Source organism: Nothobranchius furzeri, chromosome 19 (genome assembly GCF_043380555.1).
Source record: "Nothobranchius furzeri strain GRZ-AD chromosome 19, NfurGRZ-RIMD1, whole genome shotgun sequence".
Lineage (NCBI taxonomy): Eukaryota > Metazoa > Chordata > Actinopteri > Cyprinodontiformes > Nothobranchiidae > Nothobranchius > Nothobranchius furzeri.
Window position 1 is genome coordinate 1,800,804 of NC_091759.1, and position 15,718 is coordinate 1,816,521.

The window sequence follows — 15,718 nt, forward strand, 5'->3', positions numbered from 1 at the left end:
ACAAGTTTAACTAATTATCACAAAGACTGCAGCTGATTCCAAATGCTGCTGCTTGAATTTCAACTGGAACAAATGAGTCTCATCTCATCCCTCCTGACTAATTTGTTGTGAGTTGGTGCTGAATTAAATTAATTTAAAAAAAAAACAGATAAAAACCGTTCTTGATCAAAATCACCAAGCTTTATTTTGGTAAATAAAAATATGCTGTAGAGGCCTTTTAAGGTCAAAAGGTCATCAGCCATGTAAGCGTTGACTCAACGGGTCTACCCAAAAACTATGAGTGCAGGAAAGGCTTGTGTCTCGTAGCTTCGTGGCCTGAGTCTACCTGAAGCAGATTATTACGGTTTCCGGTGTTTATGAGAGACGAGCCGTTCCGCTGTGTTTGGATGTTTCATAACAACCTAAGACAGGATTCAATTCACTGTCTTGTTTCGAGTTTATGCCATCTCACAGTATCATTAAATGTCTTGTTTTCGGTATAGAGTTCCATGTAAGAGTCTGGTGTCTAAATTGCTCTCTTAGCGTAAGCGGAATAGTACTTGAAGCTTTGTGAGAGCGTCTTCACGCCGAGTTTTAAGGGTTTCCGTGGATAATTTTGGTATTCTCCTATGCAGATTGTTGGGTGAGGTAATGAGCAGAGAGAGGTGGTCTAACTGACTTCAGCGTAGAAACCAGGTTCTGAATGCTTAATTAACACTGAAATGTAGACACTGGAGGATAGTTTACCTCAGTCAGCTTCTTCATATGCTGTAACATTTTAGAAGTAATGCTATGAATTTTTGCCCAGCTACAAAATGAACTCTCTTAAGGTGAACATACTGTTGTTTTTATACAAGCTATTGGGAAGCCTGAAATTACATTAAAAACCGCAACTGGACACAAAATCATTGTAGAAACACTATTAGGCTTTCTTTCTTTGCTTTCCTCTCCTTCTTGCCCTTCTGCTAGCGCAGAGGTGGGCCATCCTGGTCCTCGAGGGCCACTATCCTGCAGGTTTTACTTGTTTCTCTGCTTAAACACACCTGATTTGAGTCTGCTGGTGCAGATACTGGTGAGCTGCTGAGCAGGTGATTCATCCAGGAATCAGGTATATATACATAACCGTTAGCACTAGCAGCTCTACAACATGGCAGAACTCCTTGTGTTATTTCAGGATATGAAACATCAACATTGCATTTATTTACCCAAGAAAGACAAGCGAATGAAGGCAGTGGAAGAGTTGTGTCGCTGTTAGCCAATCAGAAGCCAGATGTTTGCATATCATGAATATTTATAAGTAAGACTGTGAATCCTGCAGTTATCTGCTCCCCACTCCTTCGACATACTTCTACTTCCTGAAACAGGAGCGTGAGGGCTTTTTCCCCACAAAGAGTGTGTGTGTGTGTGTGTGTGTGGGGGGGGGGGGGGGGATCGGACTCATGCTAAGAAGAAGAAGAAGAAAATATCATTTCTATAGCGCCTCTCAAGATAAAAATCACGAGGCGCTTAAGCATAATTATGCGCACACGAAGACGCATAAGAGACCTGGATGATGAAGCTCAATGGTTAAAGGAATCACTGAAGCGGTGTGAAGCGCTCCGTCGCGCGTCTAGACGGTACCGTAGGAGGCGAGCTGCCGTGGTTCGCCGCATGATACAGGAGCGAGCTATCTAGGTGCGCACAGCGTCCCCCGGTCCCCTCCTCCTCCCCCTTGTCCAGAACTCTACCTCACCAGTCTGAAGCAGCCACCCTGTTCGTAACAAGTCCGGTTCTGTTACTAGGGGCTTCGTCCGGTTAAATTCCGGAACACGTTATCCGGATGTTTGTATTCAGACACAAAGGTCTTACGGACAGAGTCCGGAACATTTCCGTTTTTCATGGCCTGTCTGAAGGGGGCCTAAGAGACGTATGTCTAATTATTGCTTGCATCACTTTATTAGTTACATTCATTACTGGATTTAGATTTTTGTTGAGCATTAGTGATGAGGTTTAACTCTATACTGAGACTGTACACTTTCAAGAAAACATGGTCATTGTTCGAATGTACTCTGACCAGTAGCACCAATTGTGGGGCAAAAGAGATGCCACATGGCATTTTTATTAGGAGAGTTGTGTAAATATTCAGATTAGTCTTTCCAAATGGTATTAATATGGCAATGTTGAAGCTCATGAACTGTAAAGTTGGTGAACAAAATTACAATAAATAAATAACAATCCTCCGGTTAAGTTTCTAGGCATGATAATAAAGACCCAGTACATTACACTTCAGAACAAAGCCAACCATTCTTGATGGAACGGTTATCTTTAAGTGATATTTCAGACCTTTTGTTATGGTTTCTGTGGAAAGGCGTGATTGATAAGCTAACCACTAGATCAAGCAAAACTACAACCCAAGTTTCTTTTATTTTAAAATGACTCAAATCTCCCAAGAGCAGGTTCACCGAGAAATTTTTTTAAATCATTATTTTTTAAAATAACTCACTCTGAGAAAAGTCTTCTACCCCTATTTCCTAAATTAGCTTCTGATAGAAAATAGCTGGAAAAACACTCGGTTCAGAAAGGCCTGACACATCTTCGTCACACTGTCACTTAACAGCCATGGACTCACCCATCTTGGCTTGCGACTGGGAAGGCTGATGCTGGTTTAGTGCACAGAAAAGAGCAGAGAACGTCTAGACTGGTAGAAGCTAACCCTAGCATTAGCAACTCCACAACGCAGCAGAGCTCCTTACAATCAATATTTGGCGAGATGTCCAAATATCAGGAAATAAGACTCCAAATCCTGTTTTTCTCCTCCATCTGACTTCTATGAAGAGAATGACTTACAAGGCATTGATTCCTACTAGAGACCACTGCAAATGTGTAAAAAATAAGTAAAGTGTACCATTAATAGAAGTTTATGTCAGCATAAAAAAACTCACTTAAGCTTTATATGGTTTTGGACCTGAGTAGCATGGCAGTGCAGTTGCCTTACAGCAAAAGGTTGTAGGTTTGAATCCCAGCTGTGGCCTTTTTGTGCAGAGTTAGCATGTGTCCTTGGGTTTTTTCTGGGTACTCTGGCGTCCTCACATGCCTGTTGTAGAATTTATGGGAGTTATTTTGTTATAAGTTGTTAAATGTTACCTGTGGGGGGTTCGTTGCGTAGTCCTGATTTGCAACAGAGGCTCTAATTCCATTTGGCAAAACATTTCATTACGCTTCCCTAAGAACTCTGTTTTTGTTGGAAGCTGCCATCTTCAGATGTTTTGTTATCCAATGTAATCAGTTACCGATGAAAATATGTAAAAGCACAAGCAATGGTCTAGGCAGCAGTAGCTAGCTGTAGCACTCCTCGTGCAGCCTGGGGAATTCCTGCAGGAAGGGGCCTGTTTCCATTAGACGAGTTCCCGAACAGCTCTGGAGGGGGAAGTGACAGGAAAATATCTTTCTTCGGTGAGTGACGTCACTGATCAGCACTAACAGCAGCAGATCATGAGATTGGATGGAAGAAGCCGGGGTATTATTGTTTTCCTTCTGATCTTTGCTCGCAACACTTTCAATTCTACAAACACCGATTGTTTTGAGATATTTGCCAACACCATTTCTCACTGAGTTACAGCCAATCAGCTTGAGTTAGCCACAAGTCGTGCCCAGCAACTCAACCGGCCATTTTTGAATACGTAACCCAGTGAAGGTACTTTGTTGGTCCCTGAAATGGCCTTTTGAGCCAGGAAATGGTAATATAGAGACGCACGCATACCATGAAGGTAAAATTACACAGAATTCCCATTAGTGAAAACGGGCTTAATATCACTGTAGCTCTTACGGAATAACTCTGTAATGAAAAGTGGATGAAAATGGATGGATGGATGGATGGATGGATGGATGAAAAACGGAGTTTGGTGATGAGGCTAGCCCTCAAATGAACAGCGGGAAACTTCTTAAGAGATCAGAGAATCCACTTTGTCTTGGCCTCACTCGGACTAGTCATTAGCTTGTCAATCCTTGTCAGAATTAAAATCTACTTTCCCAAACTGAGGATGTTCAAAGAGCTATCTACAGCAGGTAAGACATTAATTATTTATACTCTCCAAAGAACTCCACTTCAAAAGATCTGAGCTATCACTTTAAATAATGGAGCTTCCATGCAATCTCTGCTCGAAACCCAGCAAATACATGGGTGCACACTTCACTTTCCCACACACTCATGTAACATCTTCTATTTCACACCAACTGAATGAAGGAAGCTCATTTTCAGCTTCGGGGATGTCTGAGGGTAGGCGAAGGTGCCCACAAACATGCCAGGTTCTTAATATCATCACATGGCCGCACAGTCTCACAGTAAATTCTAACAAGACCAACTTCATACCTCTACTTTTCTCAATCGGTATGTTTGTTTTTATTTCCCTGTTGTTAGACTCATGGCTGTGGAAGATGAGCTGAGAGGGGGTGCCATTCCAGATATTAAGCCTCGAATCCTCACAGACCAGGTTTGTGCCTGTGTCTACATCTTTTATCATCCCTATCCCAGTCATGTCCTAAACCAGTTTGCTTCACGCTTGCATCACATCCACAGCATTCGCCAAAGCTAGCGCAGGTCAGGGAGTTTTGCACATCAGCAACCTCCATCGTATTTTTGTCACCTTTAAAACATCTCACCGCATTTTGAGGACACTTGAAGGGGAAAGCACCAATGCTTCCGCTGTAAAATGAGATATTTTAATTTAAATTTATTATTATCCCATAAAATGCATTCATCATTAGATGATTGTGACTCACTAGTGTAATTCTGCTTCTTGAATGCACCACGTGGGCTGAACAGTGACGCAGGTGAAGAGGCTGCTTGTGCTGAAATAACTCAGGATTAACGTTTGCCATCCTTGAAATGCACCTTCACCAGTATTTTATGGTAGAGCTCTACTTCAGGAGAAATAAGACACGATTGCATGTTGGGAATCAATTATAGACATGTTTCTACACGGCATGATTGTTTTCACGCCTGACATCGAAAACAAACCATGTGTAATAGGAATAAAAGTCCAAACGGTTCTACTCAGGTTAGAATTTGGTTTGTTACTTTAACCCTTTGGGCATTTAGTCATATAGTAATTAAAGATATACAAGAGGAAGGACAATTGGCACAGATGGTCATCTGAGACCTCTTGTATATGAACCTCTGTGATATTGTTGTGCTTCACTTTATTAGATGCAAACTTTCTACAGCTAATGTCAAGATGTAGATTTGTGAATTCATTGACGTTAGAAGCTACTGCTGCCTTTTCCAAAGAGATGTTCATGTTGAAATGACAGTTTTCATGCAAAATAAAAAACTTTTTTTAATGTTCCATGTCCATTTACGCTTCATCAGTAACACATAAACTAATATTTACACATCTCAGTGAATCCCAGAGGAGTTCTCTTTAAAACGAGACCAAAGGACGTTGTGGTTACAAAAATATTTTCGAGCAGATTTCTCAGAAAAAGGCCTAGGGCCCAAAGGGTTAATAAAACCTTTCACAGAAAAAGTCTGCAAGCTTTGCTTTAGACAGCTTTAGCATCATCGTCCAGTCCTAACTTCTTTATATTTGGTTTCCAAGTGGCCAGAATTTCATTTAATCCTCTAAAATAATCTTAATCAAGATATCTCAGTTTAAATAAACTGAGCCTAGCCACCATACAGAAGAGCATTTACAGAAACACACCAAAGAAAACCCAAGTAAATCCCTGGCGCTCACTTTTCCTTGTGTAAAATTTAAGCCTTTGGAATAGTTTTTAGACAGTTTTTAAGACAGCGGCATTCAAAGAAAACCCTTTGAACGTAAAATGTAAAAAAAAAAAAAAAAGCTACAAAAAAGTCTGGCTGCTGTTAAAAACTAGAAACGGCTGAAAACTCAAAGACTCTCTTTGTGAAAACTTGTTTTTATTTTATTTTCTTGAAGTTTTTTCTGTTTTGATGCTTCAGGTCATTGAACATGCTTTTTGACGTTGACGTCTTTCCCTCTCTGCCCAGTTGCCTCCAGAATTTTGTTTGTTCAACAAGAAATTTATATTTTTAAATCACATAAGTACATTCTTATCGCATCTAAAACAATTTAAAGCTTTTCACATCATGCCAAACCATCTTTGCCTTTGCTGTGGTGAGGTATAGTACATGTGCACCCATTGGACAGTAAGCTGTTTGGCTAGTAGAATGAGCTTGTCTAGATGAAATGTCAAAAGGAATGGCTTCTCTACTTTCAGTCTTTAAAGGCCAAGTTCACTGAGCAATCATATCTTACTTGATATTTTTGAAATACGATTGGTCGCTCTAACATGCAGGCTAAATTTGAAAATAGTCTTCTGCCCCTATTTCTTGCATTAGCTGCCGAAAGAAAACCGGCGGGGATACGCCCGGATTAGAAAAGCCTAACATTAGCACTTCACATTGCCAGATTAGCATTCGTGGACTCGCCCATCATGGCTGACAATGGGGAAGGCTGTTGTTGATTTAGCGCCCAGGAGAGATTAGAGCACGCCTCGACTAGTAGAAGCTAACTATTAGCAGTAGCATTTCCACAACATGGCAGAGCTCCTTCTGGCTTGCGTTATTTGTGGAGATAAAACATCAACATTGCAGAGCAAACAATCAGTGGTAGAGGGGTGTTGCTGTTAGCCAATCAGAGGCAAGATGTCCGAATATCAGGAAATAGGATTCACCTCTGCTCTGGCTCACTTCTAGTTTCTGAAATAGGAGTGCCACAGCTTTATCCCCACAGAGACTGGCTCATAATTCATTCATTTACACTAGATACCTCTGCAAATGTGTTGAAAGAAGAGTGAACTTGGTCTTTAAAATAAGATTGACATTGAGGAATTTGATATTTAGTTCTAAATCTAAGTGAGAGTTTATTGAAACGAAAGTATATCCCAGAGTTTCCATTTTATTCTGTGTTCTCCTAAAATGTAGAGGATTAAAACTACAATTTGGACTAAATGAATTCAAATGCCTCTTAGAAGTCAGAATTCCTATTTGTAAAGTCTAACTTCAAAATCCAATATGGCTGCCTCAGACACAAATTACTGTTAGCTGTAGCAGCAACATGTTTTTTTGACCTTCTGTCAGTTTCTGTCTCAATAAATCAGTCACACACACACACACACACACACACACTTTGAGCCACTCTTTATTAGTAAATATGTTGCTACAGAGTTTGTGTTGCATAATAGCAGCATCGTATATTGTTAGCCTGTTAGTGTTAGCTTGTAAGTGTTAGCCTGGTCTGGGAACAAGAATGATCAAAACCAAGCAGATGTTTGACTTGTAACTGAATCATTCAGAATTCCAACATGGAGCATAGCACAGGCTAACCAACTACGTGCTCCAGAACCACATTTACCTAAATTTCTTGATTTATCCATATTTTTAAATGATAAAAAGCCAGAATTTTCTTTCTTTTTTTTAAACACAGATGTATATGTGTGGTTATTAAGTCATAAATAAAGAAAAGTGATCTTTTTTTCTGTTTGTCTCCCTTCAGTCTATCAGCCAGGGCTATGGTGTCCTCCCAGGATCCTGACTGCCAGTTCCAAGGTGACCAGAGATCATGATGGTCACTCGAGTGTAACAATCCAAATGCTCCCAGAGAGTCAAGACGAAGCTCTACAAATGGACTAACGGAGGTGTCATCTCACAACATTAACCCATTAAAATTAAAGGAAATTTTTAAAAAGTTGCACAAATTCAAACTTAGCCTGTACCAAAACTTGACAATCAGCTTAGCATGAAGACCAACGTGTGCAGCCAACCCCCTGCACATGTTGGCTGAAACATAAGCCAGTGCCACAACAATGGCAATACTGTTCCTACTGAGATTCTCAAACTGCAGTAGGGAGAAAAAAGGGAGAGGAGGTGTGTAAAACAGTGGGATGATGAGGGATTCTGGATCGTCTCTAGTGGCTGCAGATCTAAAACGAGGCTTTTACCAAGCACAATACCCCTTCATGGTGATGCCTTTGACAAGCAACAATTATGTTGCTCAATTATTTGCCATTAAAGATTCTCAGATCCAGAGTGTGTCCCACCGTCTGGTTCTGAGGAAGTCATTTAGAAGTCGTAAATATGTTTTGGATGGCATTACCATGTTTGCATTCTTCAAGGAACAGCCATCCAGTCGAGTTCTACAATCAGCTGCTTTAAGTACAATCTGACTCTACTTTCTATTTCCTTTTGTCTTACGAATGGGAAAACTTAACAAAATGATGAGGTATTTTAAAAATATTGACTAATAATGCTGAACATATCAAATCAGTGATACAAGGTGATGCTGAAGCTGAAGTAGAAGTGACAAAGGCGGATAAACGAGACGGTAAAAGCGAGAGAAGAAAAGACGATAGTACAATAAATAGAATTTTTACTCATAAAATGTAGAAATTCCTTAAAATGACAATGTGTTGTTTTTACTTTTAATCTCTGGAAATATATGTTAAAAATGTACTAAATGATGCCGGTGGCTTCGTAAAATATAACCACAAAAATTGGGTTTAAAATACATAGGATCAGGTCTAAGTCTCTGGGTGGCACCATATTAGACGCAAAGTTTCCTTGTACGGGAGCCCATGAGGACAAAACGCATTTACTGATTTGTAAAAAGCATTTACAAAACTTACGCCAGTCATAAATGTTGTTTTACGCATTTACCTCCTCACTCGTTGCCAGTAATGAAAAGGAGTCTGATGTGCTTTGTCATTTTGCCAGACGTTGAACAATCTGACAAAGTACTCATTCAAAAATTGCACTCCCAGGTATTTTTGACCCTGATGGCCATCCATTGGTAAGGTCTTAATCGAACACAAAAATGCTGCTTGCTTGCAATGATTTAGGTATGTGCTGCCCCCTATCGCCAGTGAAAATTCCCGCAGTCCCTTTAAAGACTTAACATTAAGCTTTTATAAACGTAACCCCAACTAATTAGTTTCAGCAACTGAAAAACCAAGGTGCTTTAACTCTGACTAGAATGTCATAGTCGTACAAAGCTAGTAGACATTGTTCTAATACAAAATGGCCTGTATTTACATAGCACCCTCTAGAGTCCTACAACCCCCCAAGGCGCTTTGCAACACAACCTCTCAGAGGTGAATAGAAAACACTGGTTAATTTGTTTTCATTTTTGAGTTGTAAAAATAAACTAAAATCTATTTTACAACACCTACATTTTATTGGCTAATAAGAGAAATTGGACCTTCAGTTTTGGTGAACATGTTTACTTTTAAGTAAGCCCCCTTCAGACAGGCCATGAAGAACGGAAATGTTCGGGACTCTGTCCGTAAGACCTTTGTGTCTGAATACAAACATCCGGATAACGTTTTCCGTAATTAAACCGGACGAAGCCCCTAATAACAGGTCCGGACTTGTCACGGACAAGGTGGCTGCTTCAGACTGGTGAGGTCGAGTTCCGGACAGGGGAGAGGGGGAGGAGGAGGGGACAGAGGGACGCTGTGCGCACCTAGATAGCCCGCTACTGTAGCATGCGGAAAACCATGGCAGCTCACCTCCTACGGAACCGCCTAAATGCGTGACGGAGCGCTTCACACCGCTTCACACCGCTTCACACCGCTTCAGTGATTCCTTTAACCATTGAGCTTCATCATCCAGGTCTCTTATGCATCTTCGTGTGCGCAGAATTATGCTTACCATCAGTCCGAATATTACAGTGCAAGAATTCAATAAAGATTTAAAGTAACCTGATCTAGAAGTGACTTTACATTTAATAATCTAAATTATATAAAATTAATAGTTTAGATGTTTGGAAGTGAGCTCATGAATATATAATGGATATTTCGTAGAAGTGCCTCATTTTGGAGATATTGAGGATAGTTCTGACTGGATTGATAAGCTAACAACTAGTCTAAGTGAGGTCACTGGTATCTTGAAACAGCCTAAATGTGAAAAATATCATAAAAGTTCACGCAAATGTAAATTTCACATCATGTGGTTAGTTAAAGGGACCAAATGGAAGTTTGACAGCCAAAACATGTATAGAAATAATAAATTTCTTCTTCATACATTCTCCTGCAATGCCCTGGTCCTGGATAATGAGCCCTGGCATTTTTACTGTGATTGCCTGTTTTTCTGTAAAATCACAGAAAAAGAGAGCTGCTCGGGTCGAGCAGGCTGCTTTATGCGCGTTCACGCTCAGACATAGCCCGTAGCATTTGCTATCAGTAGCTTTAGCAGCAGAGAGTGAGGTAGTGCCAACTCAGTAACTTTGCCACTGTTCCTAACGCCTAGTGATGAACCTAGCTACATTTCTGAGGACCCTTAGCTACTTTCTTCTTGATATTTCCTGCAAATTAGCAACAAAATAGCCGTTTTCGCTCCGAACCGTTCTTTGGTTTGACGTTGTTTCAGCTGTCATCAAGGATATAAAAGTTACAGATACAAAGAACGTCACTGGCGCTTTAGCTCACCTAGTAAGATGCCTGACTCCCATGTAGGAAACCTGGGTTTGATTCTGGGTGTGAATAAAGTTTACTATTTGGAGTTTCTTTTTTTACATTTTTTACAATAATGATAATAAGACGCCCAAATTTTTATTTGAGACTCGCCGAACGGCATTGAATTCACGGATAAAAAAGATGTGGGTTCAACTTTCATTTTGGAACAATTTTTCAAGCAAGGGAAGGGAATGATCTGAGCATGCAGGAGGACTGACCCATCTTAAACCTTTGTCGGCTGTGCTGAAGAGAAAGGTACAGAACCAAATTACTTAAATAATTAGCTGCACGTTCTCCTGTCCTCTGTCCTCCGGGCCACACACACACACACACACACACTGCACGTTCGGCCGGCCGACGAGAAAGTGCAGCTGCAGAGACAGAGGGATGTTATTTTTATTAATTTCCTGTGTTCTTCTGTCCTCCGGGCCACTCAGACGGGACTGTCTCTGCTGTTATTTTCGTTAAGGAGTGTAAAACAGCATGCGCGCCCCGTGCACGAGCCTACTATTGAAGCCGCCGTTACGCTTTTGGCCTGAGGGGGCAATCGCGAGCATAAAAATTCAAAAGTCCGAAAAGTCCCTTTAAGTACAATTTAGTGATTATATGCAGTCAAAATTAGGTGTGAAGCTGTTCAACACTTATAGGTGGAAATTCGCAACATTTCTGTTGGAATATTCGTGACATGTGAAACCGTCTACGATGTAAAAGATTCTAAAATACTCTTAGATTGATCTAATTTTAGAATAGGACAGCCCCCTTTATACGTTAGCTGTTAGCACAACATTCCTGTTAGATTATCCAAATTCATCCAAACTGAGATCTTTCAAAAATCTATCTTAGCTTAGATAGTAAACTATAATAAACTGAAGTATCATTTTAAACGTACACTAGGTAACAATTTTTCAGTCAATGTTGAAACAAATTTCCTTGTAAGCCGGCTTGAGAGTTATCAGTTTTTCTCCTTTCAAAAAGGCAGAAGAAGGACGTAGTGTTTGTTTCCAAATTGTGAGCCCAAGGGGTTGCAGAGTAATGCTGCCACTTCGGCATTTGTAATTTGACATCGGCTGGTAGGAAGCTTCAGAGTTGTGGAGAGTATGTTATCCAGTAACAGGAGCGACCCCAAAGTTATTTCTCATATCGTTACATCCCTAAAACTAAGAAGCCATGGCATCTTTTAGTTTTTACTCCAATATTGGGTGAAGCAGGCGAGAGGCTATCATTGAGCTAGCAATGCTAATGGTGAATTAGAAACAAATAGTTAGCTCTAGTAATATCTCAAGTTACTTTTTCAATAACCACCAACTTGATATTACTGTAAAATATATTTTTCTACCTACCAACCTACTTTGTATGGCTCGCCTTTCCTTGTCATCCAGAATCTTCTGGTGCTGATTCGTAGCTGGCAACAGCCATGAACCTCCCAGAACGGCAGCGAGACGGTCTCTCTCCGTTTTGAAACATAGACTGCAGTACCCAAATTTGACCACAGGGTGTCATTCTTACATCATTCTTGCTTCATGCAGCTTTGGAGACAAACCTCCAGTCACTTTGTAACACTGTTTTGAAATGTTTCATAATAAATTGTATTACCTATGACTATAATCCAGATGTGCACCTGAAATCAATCAATCCATAATAATATATCAAGTGGAGCACTCATTTATTTTCTTTCTGTGTTTCAGGATCATAGATGAGTGCATGTGCTTTTCAAACACAAGAAGGAATAAATTGTTGGATATGATAACGATGTACAAAAACTCTTTGATTTGACACATCTTTCTCATCTTAAGGCGTCCATTTTTAATCCATGCTGCCGGCTCCTCTATTTGTATAGGAGGAGTGTGCCGCTGAGTCTTTGGCATATTACAACACGAGAACATGGAGAAAAATGGACAAACAATAAACCCATCAGAACACCAAGAAGCAGGGATATGTAGTATATGTGCATAGGATTTGACTGCCTTACAGTCTGCACCACAGGGCCCAAAAATACAAATATAAAATATAAAAAGATCCTGTAAACTTTGTATATTAAATGTTCTTTTTGTAGTCAGGTGATGAATTAATAAGCGGTGTGTTGTTTAACTCTGTTAGAATCATTTATATGATGAATTTCATGGTTGATATAATTTATCTTAACCTCTTGCCTTTAAAAACACATTTTACTTCAAGATAAACAAAGTTAAATGCTTATGTTACCAGATATGTATAAAATAACTTAATGTATATTTATTATTTTATGTAAAATGTATTTAAATCAAAAGGTAGGCCCTCAGGCATGTTGAAGTTGTGGCAAAAATGAATTCTTATGAATATTTTATCTCTTAATGCTGCAATCCTAAAAACATGACCTGCACACCAGCTAGCTTGTGTTCAGTATCGACACAAGCAGCAATGCTTTTACCAATGCTGGATTGCAGTTTTAAGTTATTTTTAACCATGTATTTATTTATTTATTTATTTATTTGGCCTGCATTGCAATACAGTATTCCAACATTTTCAATGTTTTCTTTTTTGACGAACCTGCAATCCTCAGAGTGTGAATAATGTTCTTAGATAAATAAAATGTGTATTAAAAGAATAGTTCAAATCTTTTTGAAGGGAACCATTGTTAAAAGGATAAAAAAAAATCAGCATCTTATATGGTGTAGATCTTGAACAACCTCAATTTAATTAAATGGAAATTATTTCAGCTTGGCTTGACAAGCTAATGGCTAGTCAAATGAACTGCTAGTTAGCTGCTTCCTCAAAACTCGAGTCCCAACATGTTATAATAAACTACCAGAGATGTTTCGTCGAGTCACAACATTTGCAACTTTTGATTTGATGAAATTAAAAAGGACTTTGAACAGATGCCTGTTGACTTGACAGCCTATGTCACACAGGTGTCCCACTTAGATAAATACACTTGTAAGAACATTTATAATTTCAGATATGTATTTATTGCTTTGTAACTAAAGTACTTGTATGATCAAGTGCAAGGCAGCCATTTTGATTTCTAAAGTGGGGGTACACAAATGGCTTGAGTGGTGGGGGTGGGGTTAAGGAGCCAAATTTTAAACTATTAATGGAATACACGGTTACTAATTCTCATGAACATAAACATCACATGATGTTCTACCTCCTTTTTGCAAAAGTAATTAGAAAACGTAGAAACATTGTGAGGGGGTGCATGTCCCCCCTATGCCCCCCCCCCCCCCCAATAAAATAAATTAATAAAAACTTACACCAATAGTCAAATGACTTGTGTAGAACATTCTGGACTTGACTCAAGACAAGAAGCTCACTACATTTATTCGTCTCTGATGTATTTTCTCATCGAGATGGGTGTAAGCAATGTGCAATCTCTGTTTTTACAAACTGAGACCCTTCAAAGAGCTGCCTATAACAGGTAATTTGTTAACAGTTCATACCATTTCCACAGAACTCCACTTCAAAAGGTGCGAACTATCCCTTTAATGGCAACGTTAGCCGTTTTAACTGCTCCTGAAACCATAGAGGATCCTTTATTTCATTTGGCAAGAAAAAACCTCAACGAGTGTCTACAAGCAAAGTAAAACTTTGCTCCAGAACAAATGGAGGAAAGAATCAGGATGAGATCTTGGTTGCTTGTTTATTTTGGATTTCCCGCCTTTTTCAAAGTTTGTCCAGTTCTTCATAATCAAGTGCCATTACCATCAGAGTCATCCAGATCTCCTTAACTGATTGTTTCCAGGTATCCGTCAGGCTCTCAGGTGTTACGACGAGCATAGAGGTAACTTTTAACATCCTTCTGCCAAATGCACAAAATACCCAAATGCAGATTGTTGTTTTTGTCTGGCAGGTTAGCATTTTAGCTAAACAAAAATCATAAAACCTATGAAATGAGAAAGCTTTGTTTTTATTTCCTCCTGTTACCAGTTCAGCTTAATTTACACCTTTTGCCACATCGTAAAACATGGGTTCCTTTTGTTGGTTCTAAAGAAAAATACTTATGAGGAATATTATAAAAAACATGCTATTGAAAAAGTGTTTGATGTTTACAGAGTTATGATGTTTAAGACAACGTTTGAACCTTTGTAGAACGAAGGAGGGATAACTGCAGCTGCAGCAGGAGCTAACAGAGTCAATGATTATCTTATATATTTTAGGAAAGAGGGTATAAAACATCAATCAGCCTATTTATGTTTCTAAAATGGATGTGTAACAATATTTTTTCTCGGCAGCTATTATTCTGCACAATTGACCTGCTGTGTTACAGATATATATAAATATATATAGATATATATATATAATAGATGGTGGGGTTTCTGACTTGAATTAGGCCTACTGGATGTATTATCTTAATTTACTTGAGGTTTCTTTTGAAATAAGCCATGCCCCCATTGATAAGCCATACCTTCCAGACCCTCTGATGTTGTGTGGTGGATGTTTAATGTTAGTTTTATTTATAATAGTAGTTATTGTAGGTATGATTGCGCTTGTAATTATTATTAGTGTAAGTACCCTTGATTGATATGATTTGTTTGAACAAAGGGAATGTATTCATATTTCAGGTGATTTTTTTGCCGAGTGATTTAAATAAATGATTAAATCTCTAACTGATTATCTCCTATTTGATTTATGTGAGTTGTGACAGAGAAAGTGTCTACACAATACTGGCTGGATCGCTTTACGAGAAGATGAAAAGCTAGGAATAAAACCTGAATGAAACGGCTTAAATAGTAGAAAGAATTGTTTTAATGCGATTGATTTTTCTGGAGATTCGATTCGGAGCTGCTTCATAAGTTTTGTTTTGTCAAACATCCTTCTGACAAACTGCCAATGTTTTCTGATCACATTATGTTGTTTCTACCTTCACTAACTCTCACCCTGACTCTCCCACCTTCTCTAACCCTCTCCCTGACTCGCTCGCCTTCACTAACCCTCTCCCTGACTTGCTCACCTTCTCTAACCCTCACCATGACTCGCTCACCTTCACTAACCCTCTCCCTGACTTGCTCACCTTCTCTAACCCTCACCATGACTCGCTCACCTTCTCTAACCCTCAACTCGACTCGCTCACCTTCACTAACCCTCACCCTGACTTGCTCACCTTCTCTAACCCTCACCATGACTCGCTCACCTTCTCTAACCCTCAACTCGAGTCGCTCACCTTCACTAACCCTCACCCTGACTCGCTCACCTTCACTAACCCTCTCCGTAACCCAATCCACCTTTTCTAAACCTCACCCTGACTCGCTTACCTTCACTAACCCTCTTCCTGACTCGCTCACCTTCTCTAACCCTCACCATGACTCGCTCA

At 39.6% G+C, this 15,718-nt stretch overlaps 1 protein-coding gene across 4 annotated transcripts in view; it reads left to right on the forward strand.

Annotated features, from left to right (window-relative positions):
• The window catches only part of LOC107394692 (ras/Rap GTPase-activating protein SynGAP), a 91,566-nt gene extending 76,552 nt beyond the window's left edge, over positions 1-15,014 (forward strand). For 3 of the 4 annotated variants that reach the window (XM_054745165.2, XM_054745166.2, XM_054745168.2), the window contains 2 exons: positions 4,376-4,448; positions 7,476-15,014. In XM_054745165.2, coding sequence (XP_054601140.1) covers positions 4,376-4,448; positions 7,476-7,514 — 112 coding nt within the window. In that variant the 3' untranslated portion in view covers positions 7,515-15,014. The remainder of the gene's footprint in view (positions 1-4,375; positions 4,449-7,475) is intronic. The other variant, XM_054745167.2, reaches the window with a different exon arrangement.
• Positions 15,015-15,718: the final 704 nt, after the last annotated feature.